General features: G+C 33.2%; 2 protein-coding genes across 2 annotated transcripts; both read right to left on the bottom strand.

The window, feature by feature from the left end:
* Positions 1-3,032: 3,032 nt before the first annotated feature.
* On the bottom strand, positions 3,033-6,402 carry LOC105780343 (probable envelope ADP,ATP carrier protein, chloroplastic). The gene is made up of 10 exons (XM_012604616.2): positions 5,920-6,402; positions 5,562-5,618; positions 5,394-5,456; positions 5,217-5,273; positions 5,050-5,133; positions 4,810-4,878; positions 4,617-4,729; positions 4,360-4,529; positions 4,015-4,093; positions 3,033-3,492 (listed from the first exon to the last, which is right to left on the bottom strand). Exons 1-10 carry the CDS (start codon positions 6,271-6,273, stop codon positions 3,369-3,371), a joined length of 1,170 nt encoding a protein of 389 aa, XP_012460070.1. The 5' UTR covers positions 6,274-6,402; the 3' UTR covers positions 3,033-3,368.
* Positions 6,403-9,096: 2,694 nt separating this feature from the next.
* LOC128040413 (uncharacterized) lies at positions 9,097-11,663 on the bottom strand. Its single transcript, XM_052629159.1, has 6 exons — positions 11,383-11,663; positions 10,986-11,286; positions 10,677-10,904; positions 10,026-10,192; positions 9,638-9,761; positions 9,097-9,216 (listed from the first exon to the last, which is right to left on the bottom strand). The coding sequence occupies exons 1-6, from the start codon at positions 11,661-11,663 to the stop codon at positions 9,097-9,099; spliced, it is 1,221 nt and encodes a 406-aa protein (XP_052485119.1).
* Positions 11,664-18,248: the final 6,585 nt, after the last annotated feature.

Below are 18,248 nucleotides of genomic sequence, written 5' to 3'. Positions count from 1 at the left end.
AGCAGATAAAACATGACAGTGACAAAAAGAGCATAGTTACATATTATGTAAATACAAACTTTAATCTTTCTAAGATATTTATAAAAACTAAACAAATTAACAAATATGAAATGTGATAGATTTTTGAAATAACTAAAAGACAAACAACATGCACGAAGGAAATTATAACTAATGGATTATTCGTATAAAATCTAAAAGGATAACGTGTATAAGAAGTTTGACATAGATAAAAACTAGGGTTTTAAAATAATAATAATAAATGATATACAAAAAAACGATCTTAAATATATACCAAAAATCAAAATAATTAAAATATTAATACTATGTATATTAATCTATTTAAGTAGTATATATAAAAGAAGTAATATATATAAAATGAGGAATTTCATACAAAAATACATGTATAATATGTACACAAAATTGCGGTGAACAAAAATATAATGGAATAGAAATTAAAATAAAATAAAATATGTAAAATAATTTAAATAAATGATAAAAACTTAAATGAATATTATATGAACATGGGTTTTAGATAATCGATATAAATTACTTTAAAGCAAAAAAAAAGCCTAAAATAATTTTAGAATGATTAATATATAATAACATATAGAATAATTTAAAATAAACGATTTACAAAATAAGTAAAAAACACACAATAAGTTTAATATAGTATATAAAAGAGGAATTTTAAAATAAATTAATTTAAAGATAAATAAATTTTGAAATATCATATATATAAAGAAAAATTTAGACCAAATAATATATATATATATATATTAAACTATGAACTATATACAAAAGTTTCAAATAACTAAATAAGGTACTGTAGAATAAAATAGTTTAAAATGCAGAAAATATTAAAACGATTTAAATAAAGGTTAAGGGTCGAATTCAAACTACAACAAAACATAAGGGGTGCAAATAATAAATAATGAAAGGATGCATGGGACCAAGGTGAAACAAATAGCAAAATACAGAACTAAATTTAAAAGGGTAAAGAAACGATAAAACATCAAAAAATATGTGGATTAATCATGCAAATATCCCTCCCCCTTTCGCCAGAGCACGCGAATCTTGCCATGCTTGGGTCGGGTCATCGGGTTGCAACTTGAAACGGCATCGTTTCAAAGCCATTAACATGGGCCATAAATGGTGATGTTTTCAAAACTCTCCTTAAAACAGTATCTAATCCTATATTGCTTAACCTAATTAGAAACAAACCCTAAAAACTTAATCCCTTCCCTTAGAAGCTGCGTCGTTCCACCGAAGGCATGCAAACGGTTCCTCAACCCAGCCTATACTCCGATGACGATGGAGAAGGCCAGGAATCCGTCATCAGGTAACCCCTTCCTTAAACCCCTCTTTTATATCTATATGTATGCTTATACACGGTTATAGCAAAACAAAAAAAGAAGAACAAAACGAAAAAAGGAACCCCAATCGAAAAAGGGAAAAAGAAAACCTTTCTTGTGTATTGATTTCTTTTTTTTTGATACAGTATCCGTCCCCCACAGATTTTTGTAAAAATGACTTTTATAGCCGAAAGCAAAATGAAAATTACAAAAGATGAATTTCCTTTTTCTTCTTTTCTTTTTTCTTTTTCTTTTTTTTGTTGCCCCCGTTCTCTGTCATTTTTGCTGCTCCTTGTGTGCGTTTGTTTGTCCTTTGCAGGTACATGGTCGTACGAGGGCCAGCTAGGACGTGGCGCGGCTCGTGTGAAGGCGTGGTCCCTGGCAATGGCGCACATGCAAAACCAGAGGCGTGGCAGGGGAGAACGGCGCTGGGAGCTGCTAGGGTTTCAGCTTTTGCGTTGGGCGGATTCGGTTTTGGGTTAGGGGTATAGGCAAATTGGGTTTAAATTTAAATGGGCCCTAGCGGATTAGAGATTTGGGCCTGATGTTGGGTAGTTTAGGTATTGGGTTTCTGTTAGGTTTGGGCCAAGGGTTTTGGTTAATTATGGACTGTTAATGGACTATTTTATTTGGTATTTATTTGTGCACGGGCCGGGTAATATTGGGCCATTACAGTGTAAATTTAAAATGAAGTGAAGAAGGGTTAAATGAAAATGATTGTTTGGTATGTATTAATTAAAATTATATATTTTATTATTTTTAGGAAAATAAAATATTTGTAATTAATTAATACTATAGGTGTGTATATATATATTTAATTATTTTAAAATACATAATTTCTCCAAAAACAATAAAATATATTAAGTAATAGAGTTGCAACCATTAATTTAATTTGTATATAAAATGAATGTAATTGTTTTAATGATTCCAACCTCTCATGAGTCTATAGACAATTCCTTAATTATTGCATGTATCGGAGATGGTTTTTCTATGCATTCTTGTTTAATAAATTAAAATTTTATGTATCTTTTAATTAACATTATAATATCATTAAATTCATATGTTTTAGTTTTAAAGATATTATTCATCAAACATTACGAATTTATTTAAATACTTTAAAGAAATAATTTAATATATTTTAATACATATTTACAATACCTAGTTACATATGTAAAATAAACATTATATTTTTTTGTAAGCAAAATGAAATTTTAAGTTATTGATGGTTTTATTTATTTATTTATTTATTTTTGACTGAGAGTGTATTTATGAAAGTGAATAATTATTTTGAAAAAGAGTGGATATTTTAGGATGAATTTTTCTAAAACTAATTTAAGGTTTTAAGATATTATATTATAAAAATTTCAAAAGACTTAAAACCTTTACAATAATATCGCCTTCGATCAATGTGTTCCAAATAATTGTTGGTAGAGATTTCGTGGTTTAAATCATTTTTAAAGGAACAATAATTGTTTTCTAAATACCTTGAAAAAGAAAATTGTATACTGAATATAAATATTACAAATATATATTTAAAGTGAAAGATTCGCTCACATCGGTGTAAAAATGAAACCTCAGTTTGAAAAAAGAAATCCAAAAGCAATGCTAAATTGGCCTAATAGACAGAAAAATGAAAAAGGAGACGTAGAATCATTTAAAATCCAACAGCAAACCCAGAAAAGATCAAACATTGTAGTCGTTGTTGCAGCGGGAACAATTGTCTTACAAAATTAAGTGGCAACTTAAGCATTTGCTTGTACAATACATGATTACTTGGTACTGCAAATTTCGTACCATTATGGTGGAAATTAGATTGCAGTTCCACCACCTAAAAATGAACCAAAAAAAAAAACACCAAGCTGACTACAGCAACTTTTGGCAATCTAGGGAACATTCCCAGCACTAATCTAAGCGTGGAATTCTCACAAATACAGGGTGATTCTAGCAAATCGTGAGCTCCAAAGGAAAAATGGACACCAGACAAACTTTAAAAATGTGACTTGAAGATCATGAGGATCAAGGTTCTCCAACATTGGTTTCCTGCTTTTCTTTAAGGCGGTTTTCGTCCACAATCTTCTGAAACTCTTTCTCACTAGCTGATATTAGACGTTTGACAATGTCGAAGGTGGTAAGCCTAATGCTGCAGTTGACATGAGTATCAAATATTAGTGAAACTGCGAATTCATCACAAACTGTTCCAATTGTGCAGCAAGGATATTTAGCATCCACTCTATAGACAATTGCATGATCAAATATACATTGTCTATCTGCAATAATGACGACATTGACTATGAAATCACTGAAACCACCTAAACCATGTATACGAGAACTATATTTTGAAAACAACGTGAAATAATAGTTGCAAAATTACCATAGGATGGTTGAAACTCCATCTGATATATAAATATGTGATATGCTGTTTCTATGGTTCCATTCCCCTACGTTATGTAGATCTTAGAGAACTATAACGACATGAAAATCTTGCAAGATCTCAGACAAGGAAGTATCATAATCAGAAATTTGCTAAAAAATATGACCAGGGCCCCAAGATATTCTAGCTCTACATTGAAAATTATGAATGTGGCCCATACATAATTGGGTTCCAAATTAAACAGTACTTTCATGGTAGAAATCAAGATTGATGGAAAGGATGGAAGCAAACCTGCTGTTTGGTAGGTTTTTCAATGCATTGGGAACAAAGCCTCTATACAAGCCAATAACTCCTTCCCGTTCAATGATACCTATACAGTAGGGGAAAAAACACTATAGTCAATGAAACCATCAAGTCTCAAGTTAAAATCTTCCCTGCAGAAATGGTAGAACAAAACAAATGAATCAAGGATACTCTAATCTGATAGCAAAATATGAAATTTTGGACTACAATAAATACAGATCATTGGAACATAACCAAATAGTGTGCTCAAGGAGAAAAAGCATGCAAAACAGTGGTTATAAATGCTTAATGCTGATGTTGTAAATTTTACATTGACAAGTAACATTGACATACCTGGAATGGCTTCCAAAACTGACTTGTATGGTGTGCCTCTCATCTGCATTTGTCTTCTCACTGTGTCTAAAGGATAGCAAGTGACAGTAGCAGCAAGAGCTGACACTACAGCTGTTAGTAGAGATGCTTGAGTCTTCTGACGATATTTTTCTGGCAAAGCCCTCTTCACGCTGTTATCAACATAAGATTTTATAAGACAGATTAAAGATTGAGCTCTCATATGATATGTTACCTAAAGCAGTATCATTTGGACTCACAGGTCAAATATGCAAAAGTTCACAGCAATATATGGAGCTATGCCAATGAGAGAAGGTCCAAGACCATAATAAAAGGATGCAAAACCTTCCTCTCGCAACATGGTCAAAGCAACCTGGAAGCAGCACATTAAAGTTCCATCTTCCAATAAAATGGTCATCTTCATGTTAGTAGCAATGAAAGCATTAGGAATACCTCAGACATTTTCCGGTACCCTGGTTCCACAGCTAAGCGTAGTCTGAGGACATCTAATGGATATGTTATCTATATAAAAAATAAACAACCAAAAGTATTGACATAGAGTAATCAAAAAGAAAAATCAAGATTCAAGAGACAAAAATGAAGACTCCAACAACCAAAGTTAAGTGGTCATATACAAATTTGAAATGCAGAAGAAGTTTCACCAGAAAATTCCCAAGACATTATATGACTTACAAAAGTAGATGTCATGCCAGCACAAGCTCCAGCAGCAAGTCTTCCAACAACCGATAACTCGCCGTCTTTTCCCTTGAAAAGTTTCTACAATTCAAAAGGAAATGAGAATCAACTGAGATATAGAGCAATAACCAGCTAACATTAAGCTATGCATATTCTTTTATTACCTTGTAAGTTTCATATGCAAAGAGTTGGACAGCACTGTAAGGTATGACTCTTATCACCTGTACCGATTAATAGTAAATCTATATCAAAATTACCACAGCCCAATAAATTCATCCCAATTGCATAATCGAAATATACTAAAAGAAAACAATCGAAACCCGAAGAATTGTTTAACAAACCTGAGGAAGGTTGCCCTTCCAGTAACCTTTAATCCCTTCTTCCTTCCCAATCAATACAATCGCCTGCAGTTTATCCCCAAATTTTCAATTATAATCTAATCCAACTACTTTAATCAGCTGAAATTCATAATTACCAATTCCAGAAATGAAATGAATCAAAAAAATCACCTCAATGAAACCAATAGCCTTTTTTGCACTCTCTTGCCCAGCTCTCACCCCATGCGTCTGTAAAAACATACCAAATGAAAAAACAAAATTATATTTTTAAAGAACAAAGAATAGATTCTGGGAAATGAATACAATTCCCAATTTCAATAAAACAATCGATTATTCAACTAAAATATGCTAAAAATGTCCATGATTGCGGTATCTTAAACCCTACTGTTGTTACTTGATTAGTAAGCGACTGACTAACTAAAAAACTACCCGCAAGGAAAACGTGGTCAATTATTTTTTTTCAAAAAAAAATGAGGTAGGTAAAGAGTCCAGTTCAGCTTCAGAGGAAACCGAACGGCAAGTAAAGAACCTGCATAAGAAGCTTAATTCGATCGAGAGGAGCCGTGACGGTTTTAGCAACGGCTCCGGCGACGGCACCAGCTGCGAAAATGGCAGCGTCTTTGGGTACGTAAGATAGAGCAGCCAAAGGGTGGTTGAGGAGCTGCACCGGAGTAGGCTCGAAACCTTGTCGCTGCTCTCTCTTCTCCGAAATCGAAAGACAGGCAAAATAATTACGAGCAGTGCCACGGCTGTCGCTGAGATTGTAGCAGAGGCGGGCGTTGAGGTAGAGAGGGTCATCGAGCGTCGTGGTTTCCAAGGGAGAAAGATCCTGAATGCTTTGGAAACGTATAATGGCTTTACTTCTGCTTTTGGTTTCTCCCATGGTGGATTGGGATAGGTAAGGGAAATTGGAAACTAAGGGTAGGTAAGATATAAGGCGATGCAGAGGTTACTGCATAGCATAGAGAGTGGGAAGCAGAGAGACCAAAGCAATCAGTGAGCAAAGTCTTCGATTAGTTAGCATTTTATTTTAGGATAAATTACATCACTCATCTAACTTTAGCTGACAAAATAGTTACCAACGTTTTATTTTAGTTACTAAACTTTTGAAAAGTTACAAAACAATCTTTTTCTGTCATATTCATCACGATAAAGTGATATGGCAGATGATGGCATTGTTGGTGTCAAAAAATTGTCTAGCTGGCCGGTTACTCTCACTTTAATAGCTCTATCAGTAACATTTTAGGGTTAGAGAAAAAGAAAAAGAAGAAGAAGACGAGGAGAAGAAAAAGAACAAGAAGGAGAAAAGGAAAAATGGAGATGCCTGAAGTGATTCCGGTGTGCTATTGTGGAAACCTAGCCAAATTAAACACGTCTTGGTCCAATGACAACCCAGGTAGGAGGTTTTTTGGTGTAAGAAATTTGGCAGTAGATTTCGAAAACCATGTCACTTTTACAGCTGGTGGATCACGAATTATGTTGTTGGGTCTTCCTTGAAAAGTGAGGACATTGGAGGATACAAGGAGGAGGAAGAGAAGAACCTGGTTTTTTGTGCTTGTATTTGTAATTATTTTGTTGTTTGTTAAACCTTAAAAATCAGCTTAGTTGTTGTTGTTAACATTGAAAACTACCTTATGTTTTGTAATATTGTTACTGATATGTTGTTGTTGTTGTTGGCGGCGGCGGCGGCGGCGGCGGCTAGCCCCAAATATGTGAGGGTTCGGATAAAAATATAGACCCGAAATATGTGTTTGGGCAAAAATACGAGACCCGTTTAGAAAACGGGTCGGGCCTCAGGCACCACTTTTTTGGCCCAAGCCCGACCCGAATATAATACATATATATTTTTTATTTTTTATTTTAAAATACTTTTTTATTTTTAAAATAAATTTTGGTGTTTATTAAAAAAATAGGCCGGGCCGGGCTCGGGCTTAGGAATTTTTTCCTTAGCCAAGCCTGGACAAAATTTCAGGCCTATATTTCGGGCCAGGCCCGGGCCTAGGATGCGGGCCAAAATTTTTTTCTGGCCATGATCACCTCTAGTTGGTATATACATGGCTGCTGGTATATTGTTGCTTATGTTGTTATACATGGCTGCTAGTATACATGGCTAACCAGCTTATGTTTTTGTTTATTACAAATTGTTTTGTAATATTTTTGTTGCTTACAGCAGTTAGAAAGAATGTTTAGGGTCTGCTTGTTCACATATAAAAAGTTTTACGGAAAATGTTTTCTGCATTTTCCTGTGTTTGTTTCACAGAAAATAACTTGGTCAACGAAAAATGACTTACAGGTCAACGGAAAATAAGCCTTTTTCCTTGTAAAATGACTTACCCTTTTGAAAAGCGTAAGTCATTTTCCGGAAAAGAGCTCCTCAATAGATAATTTTACTTTTATATAAAAATTAACTTAAATCAAGTTTAATATTATTATTATAATGATAATAAATTTTTTTAAAAAATATTTAAAATATTAATATAAAATATTATATTTTTTAATACTATTAAACATACGTATTTAATTATTTATATTTAGCCATATAATAAATTATTTAACATTTAAATTTTATTTTAATAATAAATTTTAAAAATAATAATTTTAAATAATATTATTCACATATTATTGAAAATATCAATATTAATATTTTAATACTAAATATTTATTACAATTATAAATATATTAATAATAAATGTTTTGTAGTATAAATGTTAAAATATGTCATAAGTCTATATACTCTTCACAAATTTGCAATTTAGTTTCGTACTTTTATTTTCAAGAATTTAGTCCTCTACTTTCCAGATTTGAAAATCAAGTCCAACTCACGACATTGTTGATTTTTTTGTCAATTTTGTTAAAGTCACATTTTAAATAAAAAAATACTTAGTTGGTAGTCATGGGACTAAAAAATAATCATTGCAATGAACCTAAATTTAACAAAATATTTTTAATATATGTAAAAACAAGGTAAAAATATAAAATTATAGATATAAAATAAACTCAATTAAACAATATCTCAAATGTATGTTTGTTTAATTGAAAATTACTTTTATGAAATATTTTTAAAGAACCTGCCAAACAAAAGAAAATATTTTACACGGATTCATCCAAACACCAGAAAATATTAGCTTTTCCAGAAAAGTAAGTCATTTTTCAGAAATCATTTTCCGGAAGCCATTTTCAGTGAAACAAGCGGAGCCTTAATCTTCATTTCATTTGTGTTTCTCAATACTCATATATCAGAAAAAGATAACAGATGGAAAAAAAAACATTTGTATTTCTCAATTTTCACACATTTGTTTTTTCAATACTCATATGTTAGAAGAGAAGAGATAACACAAATAGCATGAATCAAAACTCATATATTAAGGCCAAAATGCCAAATTGTTTACAAAAGGAATGAGAGGAAAAATATTGCCAAATTTTCCTACAATTGAACAGATATGAATTGTAGGGAAAATTACAAAAAATTTCAGTGACTATATGCCTAAGTTTATCAACAGTAGCAATCATAGGCAAATTTACAAAAAATTATCTGCCTGATTTAATAAATCAGTAGCAGACAAATTTACACAATTTCAAAAAGTTAACAAAATAAGGTCTGTTCACATCATCATCAATGGTCTGTCATGGATGACTCTTGAGTAGGAGGCATCCATCTAACGGTGGTTGGTTTTCTCTTGAATGGGAGCTTTTCTCTTAGGGCAGCTTATTGAAGAGTTGGGGCAATTTGTAACTGAGTTGGGGCAGCCTGTTGAGTTGGGGTACTCTCTTGCTGATTTGGGGTAGCTTGTTGCTGAGTTGGGACACCAACTTTATGTCTTTTGACCTATAGGAACTAGTGAAATCTATCAAACAAATTTATAAACAGAAGTATACTATAACTTAACTTAAGGAAAATGACTTACTGGAATGTTTTGGCCAACTTCCCCTTTGCACCTCTTCTTATTGTGGCCTATTCTTTTACATTTACTGCACCTCATGTCCACCCCTCTCTTGCTCAACCTTTTTGTTTTTTGTGGTTCATCAGGTTCTTTTCTTCTCACCTTAGTAGGTTTGCCAGGTGGCTTTCTTAGTGTAGGAGGCAGTATTGGCAGCATGTTTGATAAAGAGGCCCATTGTTTAGGACCCTTTTACTGGCCTTATAAAGTTGGAGTAAATTTGAAGCTGGGTTTGCTTGGTGTACCAGGTTTGTACATATGTCTTTGGGAACTCATCTTTTAGATGAATGACAGCCAATGCATGCATACAAGGGATGCCAGTGAGATCCCAATTCCTGCAGAGCAGGAATTCTCAACTAAGTCCACCACATGCTGGCTGCGTGGACCACATTCAACCTGATACTTGTCCCCACCAGCATGTGATGGAACACACCTAAAAGACAGTCACCATGCTTGGTTAAAAAATAATCACTAAAACAATATGGTCCAGGCAACCCCACCAACAATGATACACACACCTAAAAAAATAGTCACTATATGCATATTATTAAAAAATACTCACTACAAGCATATTAAAAAATAGTCAACACACCAACAATCATTGCATGCATATTAAAAAACACTCACTAAAACAGCATGTGACCACAACATGAAGTCAGAATAAAGGCATCAAAAAGATTAAAAACGGTAACTTTACCTCAATGAATCTTTTATATTTACATCCAGCTTTTTCTTGATCTTTGGACACAACATTCCTTTCCATTTGTCACCTTCTTCTTTATTTTTGACAATAAGCAACATAATCTTGGTCCTTATTGTTTTTATCATGTTCAGAATAAGTTTCCCTTTTGCTTCCAGTACCATCTGTCAATAAACAACATAAATGATTAGTGAATTGCTCATGATTAGTAAGAAACATAAAACATAGGGGTTTACCTTGTTAAAGGATTCAAAAAGATTATTCACCAACATGTCAGAATGGTTCCTAATTGAGAAGTGAGACATTGACCAGTGAGTAGGGTTCTTTTCCTTCAATCAATCATAAGCATGCTAATTGGTTTTCCTCAGTTTATCCATGGCATCCTCAAAATCCCTTATAGTGCTTGCTCTGGCAGCTTTTCAAAGCAGATCTTTCAATTCCTTTGTTCGAAAACCAGCCTTCTTTAAATTAGCATATAAGTGTCTAACATAGTGTCTTGTTTCTACATTAGGAAACAACATACATATTTCTTTTAAAAGTCCCTACAATTAGAACAAATACAGTTTAATTCTTTGACAAATCCTAAACCCTAAATAGAAACAACATAAATAAATAAATAAATAGAGTTTTACCTTTTGTTTGTCAGACATGAACGATATCTGGTACGAGCTCACAATTTCCAAGTCTATTGCAAGCAACTCCAAGAACCAATGCTTGGTTTTCACTTTCGACAGCAGCATATGCAAGAGGATAGATGCCATTATTTGCATCTATCCCAACAGCTGTAAGCAAGTAGCCACCATAGTAACCCTTCAAGAAACATCTATCTAAACCTACTATCCTCCTACAATTAGCCCTATAGCCATCTTTGCATGACTGCAAACAAACATACATCCTTTGAAACAACCTGTTATCCAGATAACAAATTGTTGTTGTTCCCTCATTTTGGGTCCTAACCTCCAAAAAATACTCATAAATCTTCTCATATTGAGCCTTATGAGCTCCTTCAATTAATTCCAATGCCCTAAGTTTAGCCCTCCTACATTTGGTTAGTGAGACTATGCAACACAAATCTCTTTTGACATCTTGTTGTAATGATTTCAGAGAATAATCAGGATCAACAATGAATTTTTCTTTATAATGTTCACCTATCCAAGCTGAGGTTACATTCCTATTTTTATAGACTTTAGAACAAGTATGGTTAGGGTTTGAACTCCTAATTTGCCAAGTCTGGTCAGTAGGGTCAGTAGGGTTTAGCCTAGAAGCCCATATAAACCAAGAACATTTTTCACTACAGACTACCTTTAACCTTTTTAAATCATTTTTGGGAAACTTAATAAAATAACTATTCAACCTGACATACTGCTTGGCAGCTTCTTTTAGACTGTCTTTAGACTTAAATAACATTCCAGCCTTAAGTTTAGGATTACTCATGTCATTCTCTAGGTTGAACTCAGGCCAATTTTGGCCATCTGAGTCATATTTATGTGCACTATCTAACCTCCCAGAATCATCACTATCACACAGTTCATCTACTTTTATAGCATCCATGTTTAAAGCATCTAAATTAACTCTTATCCTATTAGACACATCACTTTCAGATGTATCACTACCAGACACTTCACTACCAGACATTTTTCTTCATTCTCATTAAAATTGTCATCAATTAAACCTGCCAAACAAATTACTCATCAATAAAGGGAGACAACATAGGCAAACACTTTAACCATTTCTGTCAGATAATAACCAATACAAAATACCTAATAATTTAATACAAACACAACCATTTCTGTCATGCACATGGCAGACAACAACCAATACAAAAATAATTTAATACAAACACAACCATTTTTGTCATGCACATGGCAGACAATAACAGACAATAACCAGTAGAATAAAGAAGGTAAATAATAAATTTTTATATTACCACATACAATATAGCAGCTTGGATACAAACAATGGCAGATATACACAATAAATATCAGTTTGATAATAACATTCATACAATGGCAGATACAAACAATAAACATCATGCGCATGACATACAATACACATTATATGTCATACACTTTAATAACCAAACCGAAATCCAAATCAAAATCTAAATCAAAATCTAAATCGAGATCAAAATTGAAATGAAAATCAAAATCAAAATCAAAATCAAAATTGAAATTGAAATAACCCTAAATAACTCTAAATCAAAATAACAACATTGAAATCTAAAAAATAAAAAAACTAAATGCAACAACTTACCCGTTAAAGTGGATGTAACAACGTTGGTAGCTTCTCTTCTATTGCCCATTGTCGTTAAGTTTCAAAAATACTGAATGGTTTCTGGTTTCGTCTTCTTTTCTCCCCAAACAAAAAAACAATCGTACCCTAAACCCTTATACCCTATTAATCGATTATTGAATTGATTTCTAACCCTAAACCCTTTTTAATCGATTCCCGAATCAGTTTCAACCCATAAAAAATCCAAATCACAATCGAAATTTCCCCAAATCGATTTTATTTTTTCCCCAAATCCCTTTAATCCTATTCTATTTCTAATTTTTTACCCCTAAATCCATAACCCTTCAATTTTTTCCCCTAAACCCGCCCTAAACTAAGACCCATCAACCACTTCACCAATGTGGCAAGTTAACTTGCCACATCAGCTGGTTAACTTGCCACGTCAGCGGTCCCGTTAACACCCTAACGGAAACTGTTAATCAGTGACTATTTTGTCACTTTTTTACAACGTTAGTGACTGTTTTGTAAGTTTTCAAAAGTTGAGTGACTGAAATGAAACCTAGGCGACTATTTTGTCAACTACCCCAAAGTTGGGTGACTGTTGGTGTAATTTACCCTTTATTTTATAACTGAGGTTGCCTTGAATCGTCTCTTCAGATCCGCTACTCACGAGTCTACGCAATGATTCTCAAACTCTAACTAGGGCAGATATTTCATCAAATCGAGTAAAATTCGATCAAATCAAGTCGAATTGAGTGAGAAAATTTTGAATTAATTGTTCGAATTAAATTAAAAAATTTAAACATGTTAGATTAAAATCTTATTACAATATTACTAATTATATGCTGGAGCACATAAATTTGAAACCATAAATATGTTTTTAAAAAATAAGATATTAATATGATAAACTTGAATAATTAGAAAACTTATGTAGTCCCAAAATTATTATTTTAATTTTTTTTAAAAATTTATATATTCTTTAGAGTTTTTTTAAAATTTTTAAAATTTTTAAAAATACAAAATTTGATAGTTTTATAAATATTTTAAATTTTAAAATTATTTTGTAACTTTTGTTGAGGGTGACCAATTTGCTCATTTTCAAAATTGACAGGGACCGAAGGAGTGTTTACCCCAATTTGTTATTCGAATTGTAAATTCAACTTGACTCGAACTCAGAACTTAAATTATTTATTCTAGTTGACTCGAATGACTCGATTCATTTAACTCAAAATTTAATTTTTTTTAATTTTTTCGAATCGAATCGATTTTCGCTCACTCCTAACTCCAACTGTTGAGACCATATTTTTGTAAAAAAGGGGGTCGACTTGGATTTTGAAAAACGAAAAAAATGGGAGTCACCACCGATCATTTTTATGAGGTGTGATCGGGTCACCTCTTAACGGTTTAATTTATTAAAACAATTTCGGTCTGCAATATTCAGAAAAACGAGTACAGGAGTCGATTACGTGCGAGGAAGGATTAGCACCTTTGACACACCCAAAATTGGTACCTAATTGATTAATTAATGTCTTAATGTCGAAAAATTGAAAATTCGAAAAAAAATAAAAAAATGATCCTTTTGTTAAAATTACTTAAAAAATTAAAGAAATGTGTATTTCACATTAATCGAAAAAAAGAATTATATCCCGTGAGTTAGGATACAATATCTTAAATCCCGAAACGAGAATAAACACCAAGAATTTATTTATTTTTAGAAATTTTGATCATCTCGGTTTCAGAGAAAAAATCATATCTCGTAAGTTGGAACACGATCCTTTTCTAATTCCCGAGATAATTTTTTTAAAAATGTGTTTTAAAAAAAAAGGTTTGTATATTTGGAATTATCGAAGAAAAAAAATCGAGACCCCGTAAGTTAGGGTACGATCTTTTCGAATCCCAAAATACGAAGTATTATTCATTTATTTTAAAAAATATGCATTTGGGTCGAAATTGATGCGATACAAAAATGATATACAAATAAAACATTAAATCGATGAATGACTACAATAAGAGTGTAAACAAACATAATAACAATGATCACATAATATACATCATTTTAATACTAATTAATCAAAGAACAACAAAATCAACAATAATAGTAATGAAGAATCATGGTATAAACAATAGTATATAAAAAAATACATAACAAAACAATATCAAAATTAAAAGAAATTAGTAAATAATTTCACCAAATAGCATTGAGGAAATTAACCTAGAAAAAAAACTATTATAAAATGGACGAAATTAGGATTATAGTAGAAATATTAACAACAATAATAAATAAATTGTCTAAAGTTTTGAAATTACATTAAAAAATATGAGATAAAATAAAATAAAATAAAATAAAATAAATTTATTTATAATGTTTAAATAAGTAAATAAAAATATAACGGAAATAAGAATGTAGAAACAAATTGATTTGATGATATAGTTATAATAACAAAATAGGATTAAATTGAGCTTTAAAACCAAGTTTTGGGGAAAATCAGAAATAAACGCAAAAAGAAAGACCAGATTGAACGCGCGGATGAGAAGGAGGGACTCAATGGGCAATAATTCCTACCCTCCAAAACGCACAGTATAATCAGAGACCAAAATCGAAGCCGAAATAAATTATAGGGCAAAATTAATATATAAAAAAAACTTGATTGTAATAAATAAAAAATGGAAGGGCCAGACGCGCAAATAGACCCTTCCACAAAAACATGCGGATCCTAAGGTTGGAGCGGGTCAGGTCGCAGGTTACGACCAAAACGACGTCGTTTTGGCACCTGAACCCCACTTGCAAAACGGTGCCGTTTTGTTGTTCTATTTAAACCAATTTTTTTTAAAAAAAATCATTTTAACCTCATTCCAAAAAAAACAAAAAAAACCTTTCCCTTTTCTCTGTAGCAACCTTCAAGTCCGGCCAAGCTTCGGCGCCGGACCATCACGTCATCGACGGTGCCACCGTCTGCGGTGGCCGAAAAATCAAACAAACTCATTTTTCTGGTTTTTTCGACTCTCCGACTTAAAAACATCGGTTTTTATCGGAATCGGCACCTCCTTCGCAAAAAAAGTACGATTTTTATCTTTTTATTTTCTGTTTTCTTCTAAAAAACAAGTAAGGAAAAAATAAATAAATAAATAAATAAGAAATAAAAAAGTAAACAAGATCTACCTTTGAAAATGGTTTCTATTTGAATTGATTTTTCTCTGTTTTTTTTTATTCATTCGTAAGTCAAAAAAGGGGCCCTTTTTATAGCCTAAATATCCTCTTTTTTCTATTTTTCTATTAGATTCTCCTTGTTTATTCGTTTTGCAGGTACAAGGCTGTTAGCCAGTTGGCGTACGGAGCGGCATGCGCATGGGAGGCGGCGGCGGTTAAGGCGGCGGCTAGGGTTTTCCCTTCTTTTTTGCTGTTGAAAATGTTTAGTTTTTGGGCCATATCGGGCCACTATGGTTTTTTGGTTATTGGGCTAATTGGGTTTGTAAAAGAGAATTGAGTTTTGTATTTATTATTTTTTGGTGTTTTATTATTTGGGTTTATTTTTTATGTTTGTGGCTTTTGTGCTCGGGCTAAAATTGGGCCTTACAGATGTCTCTCTTTTCTCGTTGTCGTGTAATGAGAATGGAGTAAAGACCTCAAAAAGGGCCAATTTTGCCCGGTCTCTGAATCTCGACTTCTTTGGTGCTCGTCCTCTTCAAATAGCCTCGTTCTAACCCGCTGCTACTTCAGGGAGATGAGACTTGTGGTTTTAGCCTACTCCATTGCAACCTTAGGGAGATAAGACTCGCTATCTTTAGTCTGCTCCGCTGCAACTTCAGGGAGATAAAGTTGGTGGCTTCAATCTGCTCCACTGTAACTTCATGAAGATAAGATCTACCGTAACTTGTAGCTTTAATCTGTTCCACTACAACGCCAGGGAAATAAGATCTGCTGTCTTCAGTCTGCTCCGCTGCAACTTCAAGGAGATAAGGCTGGTGGCTTTAATCTACTCCACTGCAACTTCAGGAAGATAAGATCTGCCATAATTTGTAGCTTTAATCTGTTCTACTGCAACACTAGGGAAAGAAGATTCATTGTCTTCAGTCTGCTCCGCTGCAACTTCAGGGAGATAAGGTTGGTGGCTTCAATCTGCTTCGCTACAACCTCAGGAAAATAAGATTTACCGTAACTTGTAACTTTAATCTGTTCCACTGCAATGCCAGGGAAATAAGATTCGCCATAATGACTTCAATCCATCCCACTACAACTTTAGCGATATAGGATTTGTGGTTTCACCGATTTGTTCTCTAGGGAACATGACTTGTAGAATCCTTTTCATGGGCCTATTTATGCCTAGTGATTAGGATGTTATGATCGGAATGAATCAAAATCTCCTAACTAGATGTGTATGAATGAATGCAGAATGTCATGAGAATTCCTTAATGTTTGAGTTGTCATTGCTCGTTGTTCATTAAGGTTCTATCACCGACATGCTATAACGCCATCTTGTTCGGCTGGTATCTCCAAAGAAATGCTTCATATCCTAATCATATTGCCCCCACTGTAACTTCAAGGTTCAATCTATTGTACTTTTGGGACATAAGATTTGTACCATTTTCCTCCCACTATAACTCAAGAGTATAAGATCTGGCTCTCTCTCAATCCTCTCCTATTGCAATTTAAGAGTAGGATGTGAATTTCTTTGGTTTTTTACACCATTCTCAGGGTGTCGTGACCAGATATTTATGCACGAATATAGAATTTCTTTCTCAAGAAACACCTCATTTTATTTCTTGGTGATCATTACTCGTTTGTTCAATGAAGCTTTATCATTAACACGATATCTTGTCATTTTGTTCAATCAATATTTTGACAACAAAATCCAAAGGGATAGTCTTAATTTAGACTCTTCCTTTTAAGATATTTCCAACCTTTAAACCCGGTGCGTTCTAAACAATAGTCCTATTTCAGGTTCTTGTATTATTTAGAAACTTCTAGAATAATATACAAAACTTTCTTTGTGAAAGTATTATTAATCTATTAATCATTATTCCAATGCAACATGCTTTGCAAAAAATCATAACACTGGATAAGAATAGAATTGATTTGGAGCATAGCTCGAAATGAATAAACTATCAAGGATAGTAAAAAGAATTGGTTGAGAACACGTATTTTGGAAAGAATAAAGTATTACAAGAATAGCAAATTCAGTAATATGAAGACTAGGTGCCTCAGATATTGCAACTTGAACTTCTCTGTACCGACTTTCTGAAAAACTGTTTTGAATTTGACATGTGTTTAGGAGATTTACAGTACTTTCCTGATGCCCCAGATGCCGCATTCTCTTTTCTGTTGATTTAGGTATAGCAAGATCACCGCATGCTACATTTTGATCAAAATTTGAGCCGCCCTTTTCGAGTTTTCAACTCAAATCCCCTTTGGTCTCAAGGCGTCCATTTCGGGTTTTCACTTTAGCCTCTCCTTTTTTTTAGGACTTAAAGCACCCTTTGCGGGTTTTCGCCTTGGTCCCTTCTCCTTCTTTAGGTGAAGTACTTCTTGACTAAATCTGAATTTACAAGATTAGGCAAGTTTTTACCATTCATTTCAGTCAAAATCAATGCTCCTCTAGATAAGGCTTTTTTTACCACATAAGGTCCTTCCCAATTTGGCATCCACTTCCCTCTAAAATCCTTTTGTAGGGGAATGATCTTTTTTAATACCAATTTCCCCTCGTGGAATTCTCTGGGACAAACTTTTTTGTTGTAAGCTCGCATCATTCGTTTTTGGTACACCTGACCGTGGTGCATAGCTTTTAGCCTTTTTCCTTCAATTAAGTTCAATTGATCATATCGAGATTAGATCCATTCTGCTTCATCCAACTTTAGCTTAGCCAATACCCAGATAGAAGGAATCTCTACTTCAATGGGTAAAACTGCCTCCATCCCATAAACTAGAGAGAAAAGCGTTGCCCCGGTGGAGGTCCTGATAGATGTTCCATAAGCAAAGAGGGCAAATGGTAA

Source organism: Gossypium raimondii, chromosome 4, assembly GCF_025698545.1.
Source record: "Gossypium raimondii isolate GPD5lz chromosome 4, ASM2569854v1, whole genome shotgun sequence".
Lineage (NCBI taxonomy): Eukaryota > Viridiplantae > Streptophyta > Magnoliopsida > Malvales > Malvaceae > Gossypium > Gossypium raimondii.
The sequence above is the reverse complement of the archived record's forward strand: the minus strand, read 5'-3'. Positions and strand labels throughout refer to the sequence as shown.